Genomic DNA, 16,620 nt, shown 5'->3' on the forward strand with positions numbered 1-16,620 from the left:
TAGTGCTTCACATCAGCCAGTTTCATAATAGCAGCAGGTTACGTCTTAGTCCAAACCTTTTGCGTGGCACTTCCTGCTCTGAAGAAGTGACTCACCATTTCCTTAAATGATTGCAATTTTATCATTTTCTTTTTTTTTCTTCTTTGGCCAGGTGGCAAATAAAGTACAGTGTAATTGCTGAGAAATGCACCCAGGCCCCTCTGTCCTTATCTCTATTAATAGGAAATGTTTAAGGAGCCACCACTGTTTGTTATGCCTCACATCCTGTGAGCTTGCTTTACCATTCAATACCATGAAATTAAAAATACACTAATTCAGAGGTATGTATGTCCGTAAGTGTGTGTGTATATAAATATACACACACACACACACACACACACACACACACACACACATGCACTTCAGTACAGTTTAGCTTTTGTAGGTTTCTCTCCTATAGAATGTCTTCCTGCACGATAACCATGCTATGCCAAGCTGCACTGAAGTATATACAGTACAGGCCCTTTGGATTGGAAGCTTGCTTTGGACTGTGCTATGAACTGACTTACCATATGGAATTCCTCCACCTGCAAATAATGTTCAACCAAAAATCCCAGGACATCGCCACGACGGATGGTACTGTCAAGATCTGGTTCATCTAGGAGTTGTTCGCACTGTCTGACTGCTTCTTTGGGGTCTTCAGAGTGAATCCTAGTAAAAGAGAAAAATGAAACCACTGACAATCTCCGGGTGTCAGGGAGAGCATTCGGCTTCCCATGAGAAGCACATGGAAAACTTTTGTACTACATACGCTTCATAATCACCTTTCTAGTATGTTAGTGAACAGAAGATAGCTACGCTTTCACAGCTCAATGGAAGTACTCATATTTAAGGTTATTATGTCATACAGATTTTTGTTGTAGGGAAACCATAACAACAGCTTTTAGAAGTGAGTCTTCTCTACATTATTTATTTAACTGTGGGCACTAATCCAGGCAACTTTTCCTCCTGGGTGTGATTTTTTTTTTATCATTAATCAACATGTTCTGAATACTGCAAATCACCTCCGAGCATGGATGAATCGCTTGATCAGGGCCATCTTGCTTTGCAAAAGTGCTACTTTGCTTTCTTGTTCCAGAGGGCTTCGAGTTTTTGCTTTTGAAAGGCACTTAAATGCTTCTGTCAGTGCTCCTTGTGCTTTCTCATAGTTCTGATACTCATCGATTTCCACCTGCAAGAACACAAGTGAGATGAGTAAGCTGTTTCCAGAGCTAACAAACCAAACATCGTTAAGTATCACAGGAGGGGGATGTACCTGAGCACAAGCATCATAAAAACCTGCCAACAGGTCAAGGGCCCTTCCTTTGGTATAGAAACTAATGATGTTCTTCATAATCTCTGGGTCCTTGCGCCAATCCAGTGACTGTAGATAGTTGGCTGCCATGATATAAATCTCTCTCTGTCTGGAGACTCCAGCAAAAAACACAATTTTCTCTGTGTCGCCAGATTTCAGCAGTGCTCTCATAGCCTAGCAGTGGGAAGGGGAAAAAATTACCATTTTGAATGCAAAAGCACAGTCTATGCTGAGATGGCCTGGAATGCTTTTCTGGATATATGGAGATTGTTCCAAGATTTGCTTCTCAAAATACTTTCCCCCCCCCAAAAAAAAACCTTCTAAAGATAAGGTGTTCAGCCCCTTTAGCTTTTTTCCACCTATCCAGACTGACCTTTAGCTTGTTTCCTGCTTGAGTGTATTTCTTGGTTGCCATGTGGTAATTGCCTTGTCTCATGCATAAATCAGCAATTTGTTCCAACAGCTCTCTCCGAGACTCCTCAGAGAGGTCCTTGGAGTCCTTAGAAATTGTCATCTTCTCAGCCATCTCCTCTGTGATGGTCAGGTTCTGCTTCAGGCAAATTTGCAGGGCTTCATGGTACTAATGGAAGTGAGAAAGCAATGAGCTGTTGCAAACGTGTGCTGTAACCTACAGCAGTACTAGCTGCATAATGGCACAAATTCTAGCAGAAAATGTGGTTAAAGTGGATTTTCTATCAAGACCACTGTGTGGTGGAGGGCCTTGACATCAATTCACACTGAAGTATATACTATCTCACTCTGTTCAATAAGAATGCAGTTGTTCAGTTCAGAACATTCCCACCTGTTTTCTTAGAGTACGTTATTGTGGCGCTGAAGTTTTATCGATTTTGTCTCTCAATGTGACATTTTCAGAGACATACAAGGCAGATTTAGTAGGTATGGTTAATTACAGTCAGGTTTTTAGAAATGCAAATAGACTAAAGCCAGGCACCTGAAAGGAGTTTGCTTTTTCTTTTTTTAATTGCTCTAGAAACAAAGAAGTAGGATATAAAATAACTATTTGCTTTTAACCCAGAAAATGGCTACTATACCCTGTTAACCATGGGAGAAAGTAAAATACAGGAATTCATGCAAAAAGGAGTGGGTATAAGACTACTTTTGCACCCAGCATTTTGGTAGGGCTGAGTTGCCAGCACAATAAGGAGAGTAAGGTTGAAGTGCATGAAAGTTTAGGCAAGAAAGGAAGAGCCTTAACTACACCCATGTTGTGACAGGAGGGACAGCACTGAATTTTGACTGATGTTATTATAATCTCTCTATCTCCAAATATGTTCGTTCAGGGAGTAGAAAGTCCCACCCCTGCCTCAACAGGACAAATTCTCAGAGTTTTGGGGCAGGAAGAGGACACAAAATGAGGGATTCATTTCTAGAGAGTTGAGGCAGTGGGACACCACCGTGCGAGTCATCCCTTTGAGAGGAAACTTTAAAGCTTAAAAACGTCATCGCATACCTGTTTGCCAACAAAGATAAATGTATGTGCATGCACGTACTCCCCTCCTGTGCTCCTCTTTACCTGCGTACGGAGAGACCACAAAGCAAGAGCTTACCTTTTTGGCTGTCAGCAGCAACTCTATTGCCTTCTCATACTGGCCATGCTCGATAAAAAAGTCAGAGCAGCGGGCTAGCAGAGCTGGGTCTGATTTCTCATCCAAGTCTTCAGCAATCAGCTGTAAGGCCCCAAACTGCTGTGTGGCAAAGGCAAGCTCCAGTGCTTTGGAGAAGTGTCCCGCCTGCAAAGTTAAGGGTGTTTAAAATAGGTGAAGGGCGGAATAAGGGTGATTAGATTAGAGTAAGAACTACAGAATCAGTTTACAGGATTCCCTAGAGAATTAAGAGCCCGCCAAGGTTTATGACTGATGAATAGTGCAGAGTCAAATCTACAGTTTATTTAATGCTCTTCTACTGTAGTAACTGCTTCAAAATAAAGTCAGGTATTTTTACTAAGTCATTTACCTTGTGATATAACATGACGGCTCTGTCCATTTGCTCTGCTTTTTCCTCATAATAGCAGGCTGCTTCTATCATGTCTTCTGGAGAGCTCAGAAGAGCCAGGTTCATCAGCTGATCATCAAAATTGTTCTCCTATTCAAAAGCAAAGATTTGGCTGTAGGTATGCAGCAAACAGCGCAATTCTATCAAGCTTTTGGCTTTATACTATCGCACAGTAACCCATCAGCCATCTTCTATGTAAGATCTATAGCAACTCAAATAAACTATTAGCTTTCCAGTCCAAAGTTGTTTGAAGCATTTTTCTGTTGAGATGTATGACAAGGAAACAATCTCTCTGTTTGTTACAACCATCCCTTTATTGACACATCTTTCATAAAAGATGGTAGGGAGAAACCAGGAACATCTTCACCAGCTGAGCTGTATAAGTCATGTCCCCGACTTGAAAGAAAAAAATGGGTACAAACTCATATCCATTTCATTCTGCATGCTGCCTAAAGACAGAGTCCTACTTTGTTTTTAGACATAAATGTACATCTTCCCATACCTTGCACAGGCGAATGGCATTGTTAAATGCTTGGGCCCTGGTGTAGAAATGTACAGCCTGCTTGATTTCATCCTGACTCTCATACTGGCGGGCCAAGTGATACGATGCTGCCCAATTCCCTGTTTCATTTGCTATTTCAGCAGCCTGAAAGGAAAATCATGAATCTTTACTTTGTGCCCATATGCATCCTGGGAACGAGAATCCTCTGGAAGCAATGGGGAGCAAGGGTGTGTTACCTTCTGAATGTTGCCCTGAAAGCAGTGCACACGCACTAGGGAAAAATAATCTTGAGCCAGTTCATAGTACTTGAGTGCAGATTCCATATCTGACTGGCTCTCTAGATACTGTGCCCACCACTTCCAGAGGTCCCTAGAAAAGCAACAAAAATAATTGCAGTAACAATAATTAACAAAGCAATGAACTTCTCATTTCTGGAATTGTTGAACTTAAGACTAAATGCATTTTAGAACATGGACAAGCTTTACCCAAACTCAAGAGTGATATTCAAGGGTCTGCACTCCAGAAGAGTTCAGACTAGGTATCGAGTGCAACAGTTCTCAAGTGAGATGCAGCTGAGAGGATTCATATTACTCCTTTCCTGCTCTCTTCACAAAATGTTATTTCAGACCTGAAAGCCCCATTCAGAAGAAGGAACGAACATAGTACTAACTTGTCTTTCATCTTGTTGACATAGTTCTCCAGGGCTTGTAAGTCTTCAGAGAGCATTCGGGGTACCTCAAACCGGTGTGTGTCTGACTTCTCGTAACTGTATAGAAGAACAACATACTAGATGTGAAATGACTACCTCAAGAGAAGTTATCTCCCTTCCTATGTAAACGCATTTAGTTTTGTTTGTCAGCTATAGAGCAACAACACTGACAACAATACTTCATCTGTATTATTCAGTTCACCATAAGACCAGCTGCAGTCAGCCAGCACCGTCAAAAACAAAAGGCACAATGCTCCTGCAAGGCAGCTGGAATTAGGGAAAAAATGCGATCACAGAATTGTAAGTTCTTTAATTCAAAGAGCCAGCAGTACTCCAAGTGTATATCCCAGAAATAACCTCAAACATTAAGCTCATTCCTTTGAATCTGGCTGAAAGGTAGCAAAAATTCTGGGATCCTCTTCTCACTTAGTCCTTGTACCATCCAATGCAATTTCAGTCTTGTTTCCACTCCTGGGAGACCACTGCACTTTTGCAGGCATCTGCTGCTACAGTCTTTCCTCATCTGCTGCCCACAGCCTGGATCATCTTATGGGTCTGATTACACCAGAGCTTGGCTTTGCTTTTGAATGGAAGTGATCTTATTACGTAGTGTAAGACTTCATCATACTAAACGAAAGATTTTAAACAAGTACAACACATTAAAAATCACCTCCACTAACTTCTGTACAGACCCATCAGTCATAGGAAAGGCCTGGAGGCCATGGTCACCAGAAGCATCCAAGTCAGACTAAGTTCTGCTGTAGCAGTTGTGTCTGGGACTGTCAGGAGCAGTAAATAACAAATGGTTTTGTCATGGAAAAGGAAGGAAAAGGGCAGTGGTCTTAGAGAGACAAGTACAGGATCAGATATTATTGGAGTTCCACTAAAGTAAGTGGCCCCTGAGAAGACTCTTAACCTTTCTGACTCTTAGTTTTATTAGGAAGTTTATTGTAACAATGCTTTCACTCCCTTAGATAGAAAGCACTAGAAACAGGAAAAGACTCTAATTAATTATTAGTAGTCATCACCAGACATCCTCCTTAAACTGCCTCTAGTCTTCACAGAAACACAAGGCTCCAAATCCCCTGTATGTGTAATGGTGCCATAGGCTGGCACTTACTGGGTGAGTGCAAGACCACGCTCTCCAGTTGCCTCCAGGTGCTTAGCGTAGTTGTAGTAAGTGGTGCGTAGATGAACACGGTCGTGTCGTTCAGCCGTTTCGATGGCTTTCTGCCACTGGTTTGAGGCTTGATAGAACTTGTTCAGCAGGTCATAGCGTTTGCAAGACTTGTATAGTCGCTCCGCATCCTCCTGAAGGGAAAGCAAACGAAGACTACATTAGCTCCAGTGCCAGTTTCATAGGTGTCCATCCAAGCAGTAATTCACAGCACACACTGTGCTTCGGAGTGTTTATTAGAACAAGTCATTGTAATGCATCTAAAGAAGCAATAATTCAGGTGAAGGCATGGAGGGTGTTAACCAACTGGACACACAGAGCCTGGAATAGCACGTTACCGGGAAACAGGATGTTTATGTGAAAACAAGGAAAGCACTCAGATCCTGGCATTTACTGCGCAGCATCAACTGGGGATGACATGAGCAACTATCAACAGTTGAACACTGATCAGGATGCCCAACCATCTCAGAAAGGGGAAGGCAACGGCCACGTTGCCTACCCAAGGGGTGAAGTCTGTCAACTCAGGAGAAGGTCATGGGTTTCTTGGCAAGAAGGAGTTAAGGGCCAGGGGAATCCTGTGACCTCAGTGCAGGTCTTAGAGCTAGGAATTCTGTTCTTGGACAACCGACAGCCATTCCTGGGGACAAATGCTATTAATTTCAGACAGAATTAGAACAGGAGGATTTCGCCTATGCTGGGTGGAATTTGGAACGATTATTTTTATACTTTTGAGAGGTACTCGTGTTGAAGAAGCATTTTCCTGCCCCACCCAACTGCTGTCCAGCTGAATGCTATATTTAGTAAATGCAGATTATCTGTCCAAGACAGAAAAAGAGTTTCTATGCTTACTGTTTCAAATTCAAAGAAACCTGAAAAAATTAAAGATGGAATATGCCTGCACTATGATTCTATTACTGTAGGAGAGGAAAAAAAGCAACAAAACATTAGTTTTGCTAGAGCTCCCCTCCTTTTCTCTAGGTAGATTTTAATATCCAAGAGATGCAGTGCTACTACTTTTCAGCCTCATAGCTTTCTCTGTCAAGAAGCTTTTCCAAATATTTAGTTGAATTTCCCTTTATTTTCTTCACTTTAATTCAGAAGAGTACCTTTAGCTCTCTAGCTTTTATACCCTTTATATAAGCTGCAGATTGCTAAATCCCCTTTTAAGCCAAATTCTAGCCATTTGGCTATTTTAAAGATTTCCTTGTTCATGAAATTTTTCCAAGAGCTTAACAGTTTGCACTGATTTTCTCTGAACTTCTTCCAGGTCATCAACATTTTTGCTGGTAATGAGATACTTGAGGGTTGAAGGCAGCGTTCCAACAGCAGCTGCGACAAATGCATAGACAGATCTGTCAAATCAAAGCTCCAGGATGGGATGTCTCTGCAAACACAGCCCCAGACAGATTTGGCCGATTTTACTGTCAAATCATATTGCCAGTTTGTGTTTAATTTATGATCTCCTATGGACTATGGTATATTTCATCAATTCTGCTTTCCCAGTTTCTCCCTCCCACTGAACATTTGGCCTACACATACTTATCTTTTGTTGTTCCCAGACTAAAAAACCTCTTCAGTTTTTCTTACAGATCACCGAGGAAGATATTCAGAAAAGGCTAACGTAACAAAATACATGCTCTTATCATTTATCTATCTTCACAGGGCCCCAGTTGGGTTTCAATACACAAGATTGGCCGAGTACAAGAGTGGATTCAGACTCAAATAAAGACAGGTAGAAAATACGTGCCATTTTGATATGTATCCACTACAAAGTCAGACTCTAGATGTAGGTACAGTGGATGGTTACCCAGCGCAGTGGCCTACGAGGAGACGGCAGAACAGCCTGATCGCAAACTTTGCCTGCTAGAATCCGGTCAAGCTCCACTATCTGCCGCTGCTAGCAGTATAGGAAAAATTGGGATGGAAAAAGGGGGAGCAGTTGTGCCTCGAATATCACAGACAGCAAACTTGACTTCCGAACTCTCCTAGCTTTCCATCCCAGCAGCCACCCAGCTCCCCAGCCTCGAGGCAAGAAGCTTCAATCTGGCCTACGCTGCTGAAAAGCCTTAAGCCAGCTCTCGCTCTCTAGCAGAACACAACTGCAGCTTCTCATGCTGCAGACAAACATCAAAATGAAACATGTGTTTCCCCCATGGGACTTTAAAACATGTTTGTTAAAACATTTTAGCCAGACTATATTCAAGTGCATCTTTCCTTTTATCGAGCTAAACCAAGAATGATTAAGCTTGGAAGAATTATACCCCAAGAAAAAATCCTTGTATGATAGAACATTTAAGCTTTGTCCAGCACCAGGTCATAAAACATTGAAGGGGGCCCCTACTTCCGTGGGCTAAAAACTCAACTTCAGGAAAATAATTGCCAGAACTATTCTTCATTTTTCTTTGGATAGCAGGTCATAGGTTTCACTCATCTCCAAGGTTTTTGCATCTCTCAGGTATTTCAAAATGGCCCATTTTTAATTCTATTCCCTGGTCAAACTGAGCGGATATTGTAAGACGTGTATGAGTGACAGAGTTTACCAGCATGCCCAGCTGAATCGCCAGCACAGCCACTCTGGCTTCGTGCTCGGGTTCTTGTTCAGCCTCCCTTAACGCCTTGGCTCCTCTTGCATGACCCATGTTTCCAAGGCAAATTTTGGCAACATCCAGCCTCTGAGTCTTCACACACATGCGAGCCATGTTCTCCCAGACTGCCTCACTAGGAAAAACAAGAAAGAAAAGGAGAAGTGTTATGTTGTCACCTTCAAGCCTTGTGTACTAAGCAGGTAAGATCCAAGGAAAGATAGGCGCGTGAAGGAGAGAAAGCAGTCTATGTGATGCACACTTGCTGGAGGAACAGAAATCAGCCTCAGATATCAAGATCACTTCTGGAGCTGAATGTCCCCAGCATTAAGGAAGTACTAGTGTTTTTGTTGCACACTGGTATCTAAACAAAAGCAGTTATATTTGCACATACATAAACATCTATCACGCACCCAAAGATATATGTTGAATGATGCAACTGCATCAAGCACCTGAACATTAATAATCGTCCCATGTCAACGGGAATTTGAAAAAGTACTAAGAGAAAATTCTTACAAATGGTAGAGACCTTACACTGAAAATGTCCTCTGCTGCTGCCTGTCTTCCATGGTTCAAGTTTGGAACAGCTATTAAGGGCTTACCACTTATACCAACAGTAAGGAATGATGTGCAGGAAATAACTGACCAAACTATTGTGCTCTAATTTAAAACTTGCATTAAAAAAAAAAAAAGCCATAAAGAGAAAAGCGTTGCAATGCTCAAAATCGGAATTCCCCAGGGCTCAGAGCAACCTTAAAAGTGCAGTTGCACTTCACATTGCAAAATCACCTGCCAAGACCGAAGCAGTGAACATCTGCGCTGCGAGCCCGGGCAGCAGTGCCAGGTCTCAGCACACGGCGGGGCCGCAGCAGGGCTGACAGTGCAGCGAGGACTAGCAAAGGTTGACACGGACTCTGTTCACATTCAGTGCTAGTACGTTCGATGACTAAAAACCATAAGCATTCAAAATCTGCTTTTTTATTCTTTTTTTTTTTTTTTTTCCCAGCCCGTGCACCTCACTGGAAATATGGTCCACACAACTGCATTCCTCAGATGCCACCATGACACAAAACAAGCATCTAAGTGATAAAAGCAGGGGAAAACAAAACAAAAAAAAAGACATAAGGAAAAAAAAAAGAGCTGAATGACACTTCAGGCCCTGCACCTGCACCCAGCTCCCCTTCCAGTTTAGAGGGGACTGACAGTCACGTTTTCCTATGATTAAAATGTTTTTCTCCTCGCAGTGGCTGTGGGAAAGACCCACACAAACAGGGGAAAATGACTAACCGGGAAGCAGCAGAGCGGGCGGACGCGACGTGCCGTCAAACACCGGCGACAGGGACGGAGCAAAGCTATTTCTCCCCGTCTACTTCACAGCAATATTATCTTTTATCTGCCAACTCCCGGATACAACAACAACATTTTCAGGTGGAAGTCAATGGAAATACGTATGTTTAAACATACACTTCACTAAGGCCAAACGATACAGAAAAAATCGGATCAAGATTTTTTTCAAAAAGCAAGATACACGTGTTGAATGCTTTACTGAATTTCTTCTCTCTGTACACCAAGACTGGATCCGCTTCAAACACAGCCTCCTCTTGCTCAGTTTTGACATTCCCAAGTCCCTGCCCAACGGAGAAGCCATAAGGAGCGTGGAAACAGCACGTGGCATCACCAAAATTGCAGTGCTGGATCCTTCCGTGCGTAAGGCTGTGGATCTCCATTCAATACAGAAATGTTGATTTTTATCAGCAGAAGTTGCAACCTTGTTAACTTTTGGAAGGTTTGACTCGGTCTTTTCTTTTATTCAAACCACTGCTCATATCTAGAACTGGAAATCACTGGAAAAACGCCTTTACAGAACATCTTGGTCACGTTCGATGTCGCCACCATACCTCGCTTTGATAAAGAGAGTTAGCAGATGATGTCAAACCTCGTAAAAGACGCGTGTGTTCACACAGCTGTGGTTCTCTAAGGGAGGAATGTAAATGGTAGAAATACATTTTCTGGACTCTGTAGCATGCCAGAAGTTGCCAATAGCTATTTTACCCTGGCTAAAGGAACAGGAGCCTGAGCTGCCCTTTGTCAAGCAAACAGTAAATTTCTCAAAGGAAACTAAAAACTTAATTTTTAAGAAGAGCCTTGACAGCTTGCAATTCCCTCGATGCAAAGAGAAGATGAGAGTTCAGGGACTTGAATAGAGACAAGAGGAAGAGAAATCTTATTTAGACTACAAGGGCTGGAAACTTTTGAAAGGAAATGAGCCAAATGGCGTATTTTAAAATACAAAGCTAAAAGGTAACAGTATGTAGAGACTTGGAAGAGTTTAGAAGATGCTACTCACCATGGTTACAAAGATTGTCGTCACAGGCATATAAAGATGATCATGTATTTATTAATATATTTATAAATGTAATTCTTATCTACATACTTTTAAAAAATCTATTATATCCTAATTTAAATTAAGGCAGGCACCAGAATGCAAAATGCTAAAGAACCTAAGTGCTTTATAAATATAAACTACAATACTGAATTCAGACGGTCTCACTACCCAAGAGAAACACAGTGCACATTGCATCTCGCTCAAACCGCGAGGAGACACACAGCAAATCCTGGCCCGTGCCCAGGATGCTGCGATTCCCGCAATTCCCACAGAAAGATCAGGGGATTTTAGATGTCCAAGGCAGCCAGGACCTCAGTTTCATCTTCATCTTGCAAAGACTCCTCCGGCCGCTCCGAGGGAAGAGGAACTGCTCATAAGGACAAATGCTTTCTCAGAGACTTCCCTTGCAACCGTTCAGCTTGAGGCATCGGGCGGGCTGCTGCGCAAGCCGGCAGGCCCACAGGCAAGCAGCAAACAACCTGATAACAGAACGATCCATGAAATATCACTAAAACTGCTTCCAACGTTTCTCCGTGTACCAGCCTTGTCCTTCAGGCGGCACGATCCCATCACTTCGTTCTTCTGCTAGAGGGGTGATGCCTTCGACACCAGAGCAACGGTCCCGACGCGCAGCGGCACACAGGTTTGCTGCCCTTTGGGAACACGTACCGATAGCGCGTCACGCAGCAAAGTACAATGTTGCGTAAAGTAACGCAGCAAGCTGGACAGGTCGGGTCAAGAACCAAGAGACAGAAGGCACAACGCACACTCGCTTCAAGGCACAACCACCGTTAACGTCCTGACAGTTGTTAGCGTAGCAAGAAAGACGAATCTGCTGATACAGCCATAAAAGGCAGCGACTTTTCCGCTTCAGCCTCAGCCTCCCCATCACGTATAAAATTCCAAGCGATGATTTACCCTGCCCCCAGCCCATACTCTGAGAATTTCCTGTTTTTCCCATCCCCCTCATTCTTCTTGCCCCTCTGGAAAGCTAGCTCACATCTGCACTTCATCAGCCAGAGCTGGAAAACTTAATGAGGACCAGGCGCAGTAACAGGGCAACGGGAGCCATAGGAACGCATTCCTCCTCTCAGTTCAGGAGACTGCGCCTACCCGTGAGCACGGTCATAAATGATCTGCTGCTGCCTTAAAACCTCCCCAAGCTTCAGGCCCCATCAAGAGCGTTTCGGACCCCTACAGATGGACGTCAATGCCTCATAAGCCCAGATGCAGGTTTAACCACATACTGGATGAAAGATCTTTTTTTTTTCTTCCCATTTCTGATCTCTCAGGATTTTTTTTTTGTATGTGAAACCGTGTTTGTAACATCTAACAGTTTGATTTCACTACACCTTCTGTTACCATATAGTTTTCATCAGCCCCCCAAGTCTTTTTTAAAAAAAAAAAAAAAAAAAAAGTCCAGTTAATAGAGTGTTACTTAGAAGTGCTAGAAGTTGATATGGCTGAAGCACCACACTACAAAATATCCTGCCCTCTAGCTAATGCAAAATTCACGTGTTTGCATTCCATTTCTTGTCTCTAAATATCTTGACCAGGAGAAAACAGACTCTCTTTCCAGCATGGGTCCTGCTTTGCTGAACAGGACGCTAAACATTCCAATTTAAAAGACTAACTTATAATGCAAACGCAAATATTAATACAACATCTATGATGCTATATGATACAACGCAGTAATGTAATACTTGAAAGTGGCTAGATTTTCCCACTGCAATCAGTGCAAATATGCAAATAGCATTCCCCATGCCCACGCGTACATTCAGCTCAACGGCAGCACAGCTCCCACTGAACTCAGCAAACCTCTCCATGCCCTTAACGTCAACACAAGCAGGGCCAATTCCTAACGAACTGGTCGTCCTGGAATGGACGATTACCGCCTTGGGCTTCAGACACAGCCCGGACCGTCAAAAAGGGCCTTCTTGGTTTAAAGTCAAAGTTTCCTCACCGAACAAGCGGGAGGACTTTAGCTGACCGAACACAGGGCAAACAAGGAAGCATCACACATCATTCATTTTTGCATCTCAGAAGCAAGTGCAGAAAAGCCACGGAGCTGCAAGGCTCTTCCCTGTCTGAGACATAAAGGGAAATTATCCTCAAACTGGAGCTAACCAGGCCTGGCTAGCTCACAGTAAAAACTCTTTCTGAGGAAGATGATTGCTGCAAAAGAAATTAGTTGCGCTAGCAGAACAAACTCAAGACAATAATGAACAGACTGTACAAAAAATAAAAAATAAACCCAAACCAGACAGAAAAACTCCCCAAAAAACTCCAAGAGTGGATTCTCAGCTACCCAGGAACGCGGTGGATGTGCTATTCCGGTGCTCAGTGTTTCCTATGAGACTTACCCTAATGTAAACCGTGCTTGGACTGGCCTGGACAGGCACTGCAGGGATGGGTCCTGCACCCACTGCCTATGTGCTGCTCCTGGCTGCCTTACGCAAAGGAAAAGGATGGGACAAAGCAGGTGCCGTTTCCTAAGGAAAATTAACATCACCTATAGCAATTTTGCAAATATTAATTATGTGCACACTTACTTGGATTACAGTAACTTAAAATTGCACCTTTCCACCCCTGTGGAAAACAGTGCTAGGATAATGTAATAGTTCTGGCTTAAATGTACAAAAGCAGGAGATTCTGCCCACATAATTAAATCTATGATCAACTTGATATGCATACAGTTTGACAGATTATAAGATTAAAGTCATAAGATGGTCATAACATTAAAGTACCATGCTGTGGACCATAACACTTGCAGAGGGGTTGGACATAGCCAAGTGAGACAAACTACTTTATGCCTGATGTTACTGGGGATTAAAAACTGACCATTTAGAAGTAATATATAAAATTTTAAAAAACCTCTGCAAAAATGAACAGTGATCTTATCTTATACTCAAACCACTACATACTAAATCTAGAGTTAAAATGCCCACACTGGTGGCATATTATCTTCCTTCTTGTTACCTGGAAAGGATTCAGGACATGAAAATGGAAGTTTAATTTGACGCAGCAAAATTCCTTCAGATCCTTTCAAAATGCACAGGATTCTGGTTATCTCTGTTCAGCAAGACTAGAAAGTAACAAGGACCTAAATAATATATGAAGAACTACAGTAATCCACTGAGATTCTGGATAACATTAATCATACAGCTAAGTGCTTCAGTGTAAAGTTTATGTCAGGCATTTTTCAACATGCGGTACTCTTGTCGCAGTACTTGACGTAATCACACGTTATCTATTTTTGTCAATATTGAAACAAAGATGCTAAAATATTTGGAGTATTCTTCACTTCCTGCTCTGAAAGTAACTGCCTTCAAGTTTCAAGAAAGGATCTGCAGGACTAAGAATTGAACATACCGGGTTTTTTAAATGAGGAAGAGTCCAGGACTGTTTTGTACTCAAAGTACCAGACCTCTGAGTGCTATACAAACTTTTCAAAGAGACAGAATATCACTTACTTTGAAAGTATCAGAAAGAACCATTCAATTAAAACTGTAACAACAAAGAATAACCGAGTCATTTTGGTATGAGAAGGCGAGGAAAATTTATTGGATCTTTGCAAAACTCATTTATTTTTTACTTGATGCAACCTGTTCATTCAATTTTGACTTGATACAATCCACTCATTTTGAGAGGTTCACAGTTTTACAGCTTTAGGCATTGTGATTATTTGAATAGAACAATAAAAAGTCATTTGCCTCTTAAACCTTACCGAAAAAGAAACTGCACTGTGCATAAACAAATATAAATGGAATTTAATAGATACTAAATGGTCAAATTCAGTATAGAAATAACCAGTCATTTGATTTGAGTCCCTGAAAATAAAATTACATTTACATAACTGATTTCTCACCCAGAATGTCCCAAAATGCTTTGTAAGCTGCTATACTAACTCCTGTGGAGTCGTTAAACAGCATTGAACAAAACCACTTTCTGGCATGGAAGAAAGCAAACAGTTAATTGTAGACAAGCTCATCCACCAGAAATTTGTAGTGGGAAAGAAGGCATAATGTGATCATGGAATTACAACATCAACTGCTGCTGCTGCCTTGCATTGCTCCTCATACTGGCTTATTACCAGGGTGGCCTGACTTGTGAAGTGCTGCTGGTTTTCTCCCCTCTAAGCAAGGATCAAGGTTTAAACTCCCATCATCACAAAAACTGATCGTGTCTCAAACGGCCAGCTCGTGCCATAATGTTTAGAGCACCCAGACCCCTTGAGACTCAAAGCCTAGCACCACTAAGGAGGAATATGCTTTCTTTTTGAAGCTGACTGAATCCAGAAAAGAGGTGGAGTCCTCTAGAGCCAAATAACTAGAAAGAGGAAATGATGTGGCTAGGTTTTAAATGCTTAAACTCATTCTGCTCAGCATTTGTCAACTGCAATTGCCATGTTTTCATATGTGCAACAGGAATACAAAGTTTGTGCCCTTCTGAAAATACATTCACAGACTTCAATAAGTGACAAAAACCAAAGGCAAGAAGCAAGCAGAAACAGGTGTGGTATAGGGTAGCAGAGATTTACCTCTAAGGTAAATCCCTGCTGGTGCTACCTGTATATGCTCACCATCTGCCCTGCTGCTGAATCCCAGGCCTAAAACAACAACAAATAACCTGCGGGTTATGAAAATGAAAAAATGGTCATTCTTGTTGAGAAATTTCTTTGAAGAATGGCAGACCCCAGTGCGTTACTTATATTCAAACCTTTAAAAACAGACATTTATAGAAATATGATCAGTCGCTTAGAGGGGGAAAAAAAGAAACCACGTAAATATGCTGCACTGCAGTGAAAGTATGAAGACGTTCAGAGTACTTAAAGCTTGATCTGTTAATAGATTAAAAACGTACTGAGCTCATAGAGGAGTAGTGAATTCATGATCAGATTTGTAGATGCAATTCTGACAGACGGAAAATAATTATAGAGGCGTATCATTCAAATATTTTCAAATCCACTCAGCATAAAAAAAGAAAGAAAGAAAATCTCAGAAAATAAAAATATTTGCTTCCAGAAAATTTCTGAACAGTTTCTCTATACGTGTCGGGTCAACAGGGATCTGTTGGCTAAGTAACTTTGCTGCTAGGACAAAACTGCTTGCAAATGAGAGTCAGTTTTAATTTATTACATCCAGGTGAGCTCTTGTGCACCCCAAAGATCGGGGCCAGGGTCAGCGCAGGCAGGTCCCTCTCCCCCGGCTTCTCACTGCTCCCTCTCCAGGCTGCCGACAACAACGTCCGCACTGTCCCACCTTCATTTTAACACTACACTTGACCTTGCGTTTTCACCCACCCCTGGAGAATTTTGCCGGGCTCAGGCTATGGGAGAGCGTTAAGCGCCCGCGGCAGGAGGAAGGCTGCGACGAGCCTGGCGGAGCAGCGGCACCGTTGCCCTGGCCGATGACATCCAACAGCGAAGGGCGATTTTGAGACCCAGCCTCTGCGAGAGCCCTCCGTGGAAAAAAAAAGAATAATAATAAATAAAAATATATAAAGAAAACAACCTTCAGGGACGCCTCCTTTTTCAATTACGCGTTGGAACACCGTAAACCCCTCTTCAATCCCTACTAGGGCAGCTTTTCTCGTAGTTTCTGTAGGCTGAGCTCTGGCAGAGCTGGCTGGCTGCACGGCGGTCGATTCTCTGCTGGATTGTGAACATGGGCATTATATTAAGCAACTTCTAGACGCTTTTCCATTCTTAAGGCACTGAAAGGAGCTGGCCAGAAGCGCCTCCGAGCCACAAGACCTCATAGCATGCCAGGATGCTGGGGTCAGGGCCATGTCAGCCCCGCGCAGCCCCGCAGTGGCGATTTTTGGCTTCGTTCACCTCGCAACCGCCACAACTTCTTTTTTTCAGCACGTTTATTCGTTTTATCAGGTGGCTCATCCGCCCTGTCGCATCACCAGGC

The 16,620-nt window shown here is 42.5% G+C and overlaps 1 protein-coding gene across 1 annotated transcript in view; it reads right to left on the bottom strand.

Annotated features, from left to right (window-relative positions):
- The window catches only part of IFT140 (intraflagellar transport 140), an 82,507-nt gene that overhangs the window by 1,208 nt on the left and 64,679 nt on the right, over positions 1-16,620 (bottom strand). Inside the window, exons 19-29 of the mRNA XM_062588688.1 lie at positions 8,275-8,452; positions 5,678-5,868; positions 4,519-4,614; positions 4,085-4,217; positions 3,849-3,992; positions 3,308-3,436; positions 2,902-3,084; positions 1,707-1,913; positions 1,295-1,507; positions 1,044-1,210; positions 549-690 (exon numbers count right to left, since the gene is read on the bottom strand). Of these exons, the coding sequence (XP_062444672.1) occupies positions 549-690; positions 1,044-1,210; positions 1,295-1,507; positions 1,707-1,913; positions 2,902-3,084; positions 3,308-3,436; positions 3,849-3,992; positions 4,085-4,217; positions 4,519-4,614; positions 5,678-5,868; positions 8,275-8,452 (1,783 nt within the window). The remainder of the gene's footprint in view (positions 1-548; positions 691-1,043; positions 1,211-1,294; positions 1,508-1,706; positions 1,914-2,901; positions 3,085-3,307; positions 3,437-3,848; positions 3,993-4,084; positions 4,218-4,518; positions 4,615-5,677; positions 5,869-8,274; positions 8,453-16,620) is intronic.

The sequence above is a fragment of the Rhea pennata genome, chromosome 15, assembly GCF_028389875.1.
Source record: "Rhea pennata isolate bPtePen1 chromosome 15, bPtePen1.pri, whole genome shotgun sequence".
Taxonomy (NCBI): domain Eukaryota; kingdom Metazoa; phylum Chordata; class Aves; order Rheiformes; family Rheidae; genus Rhea; species Rhea pennata.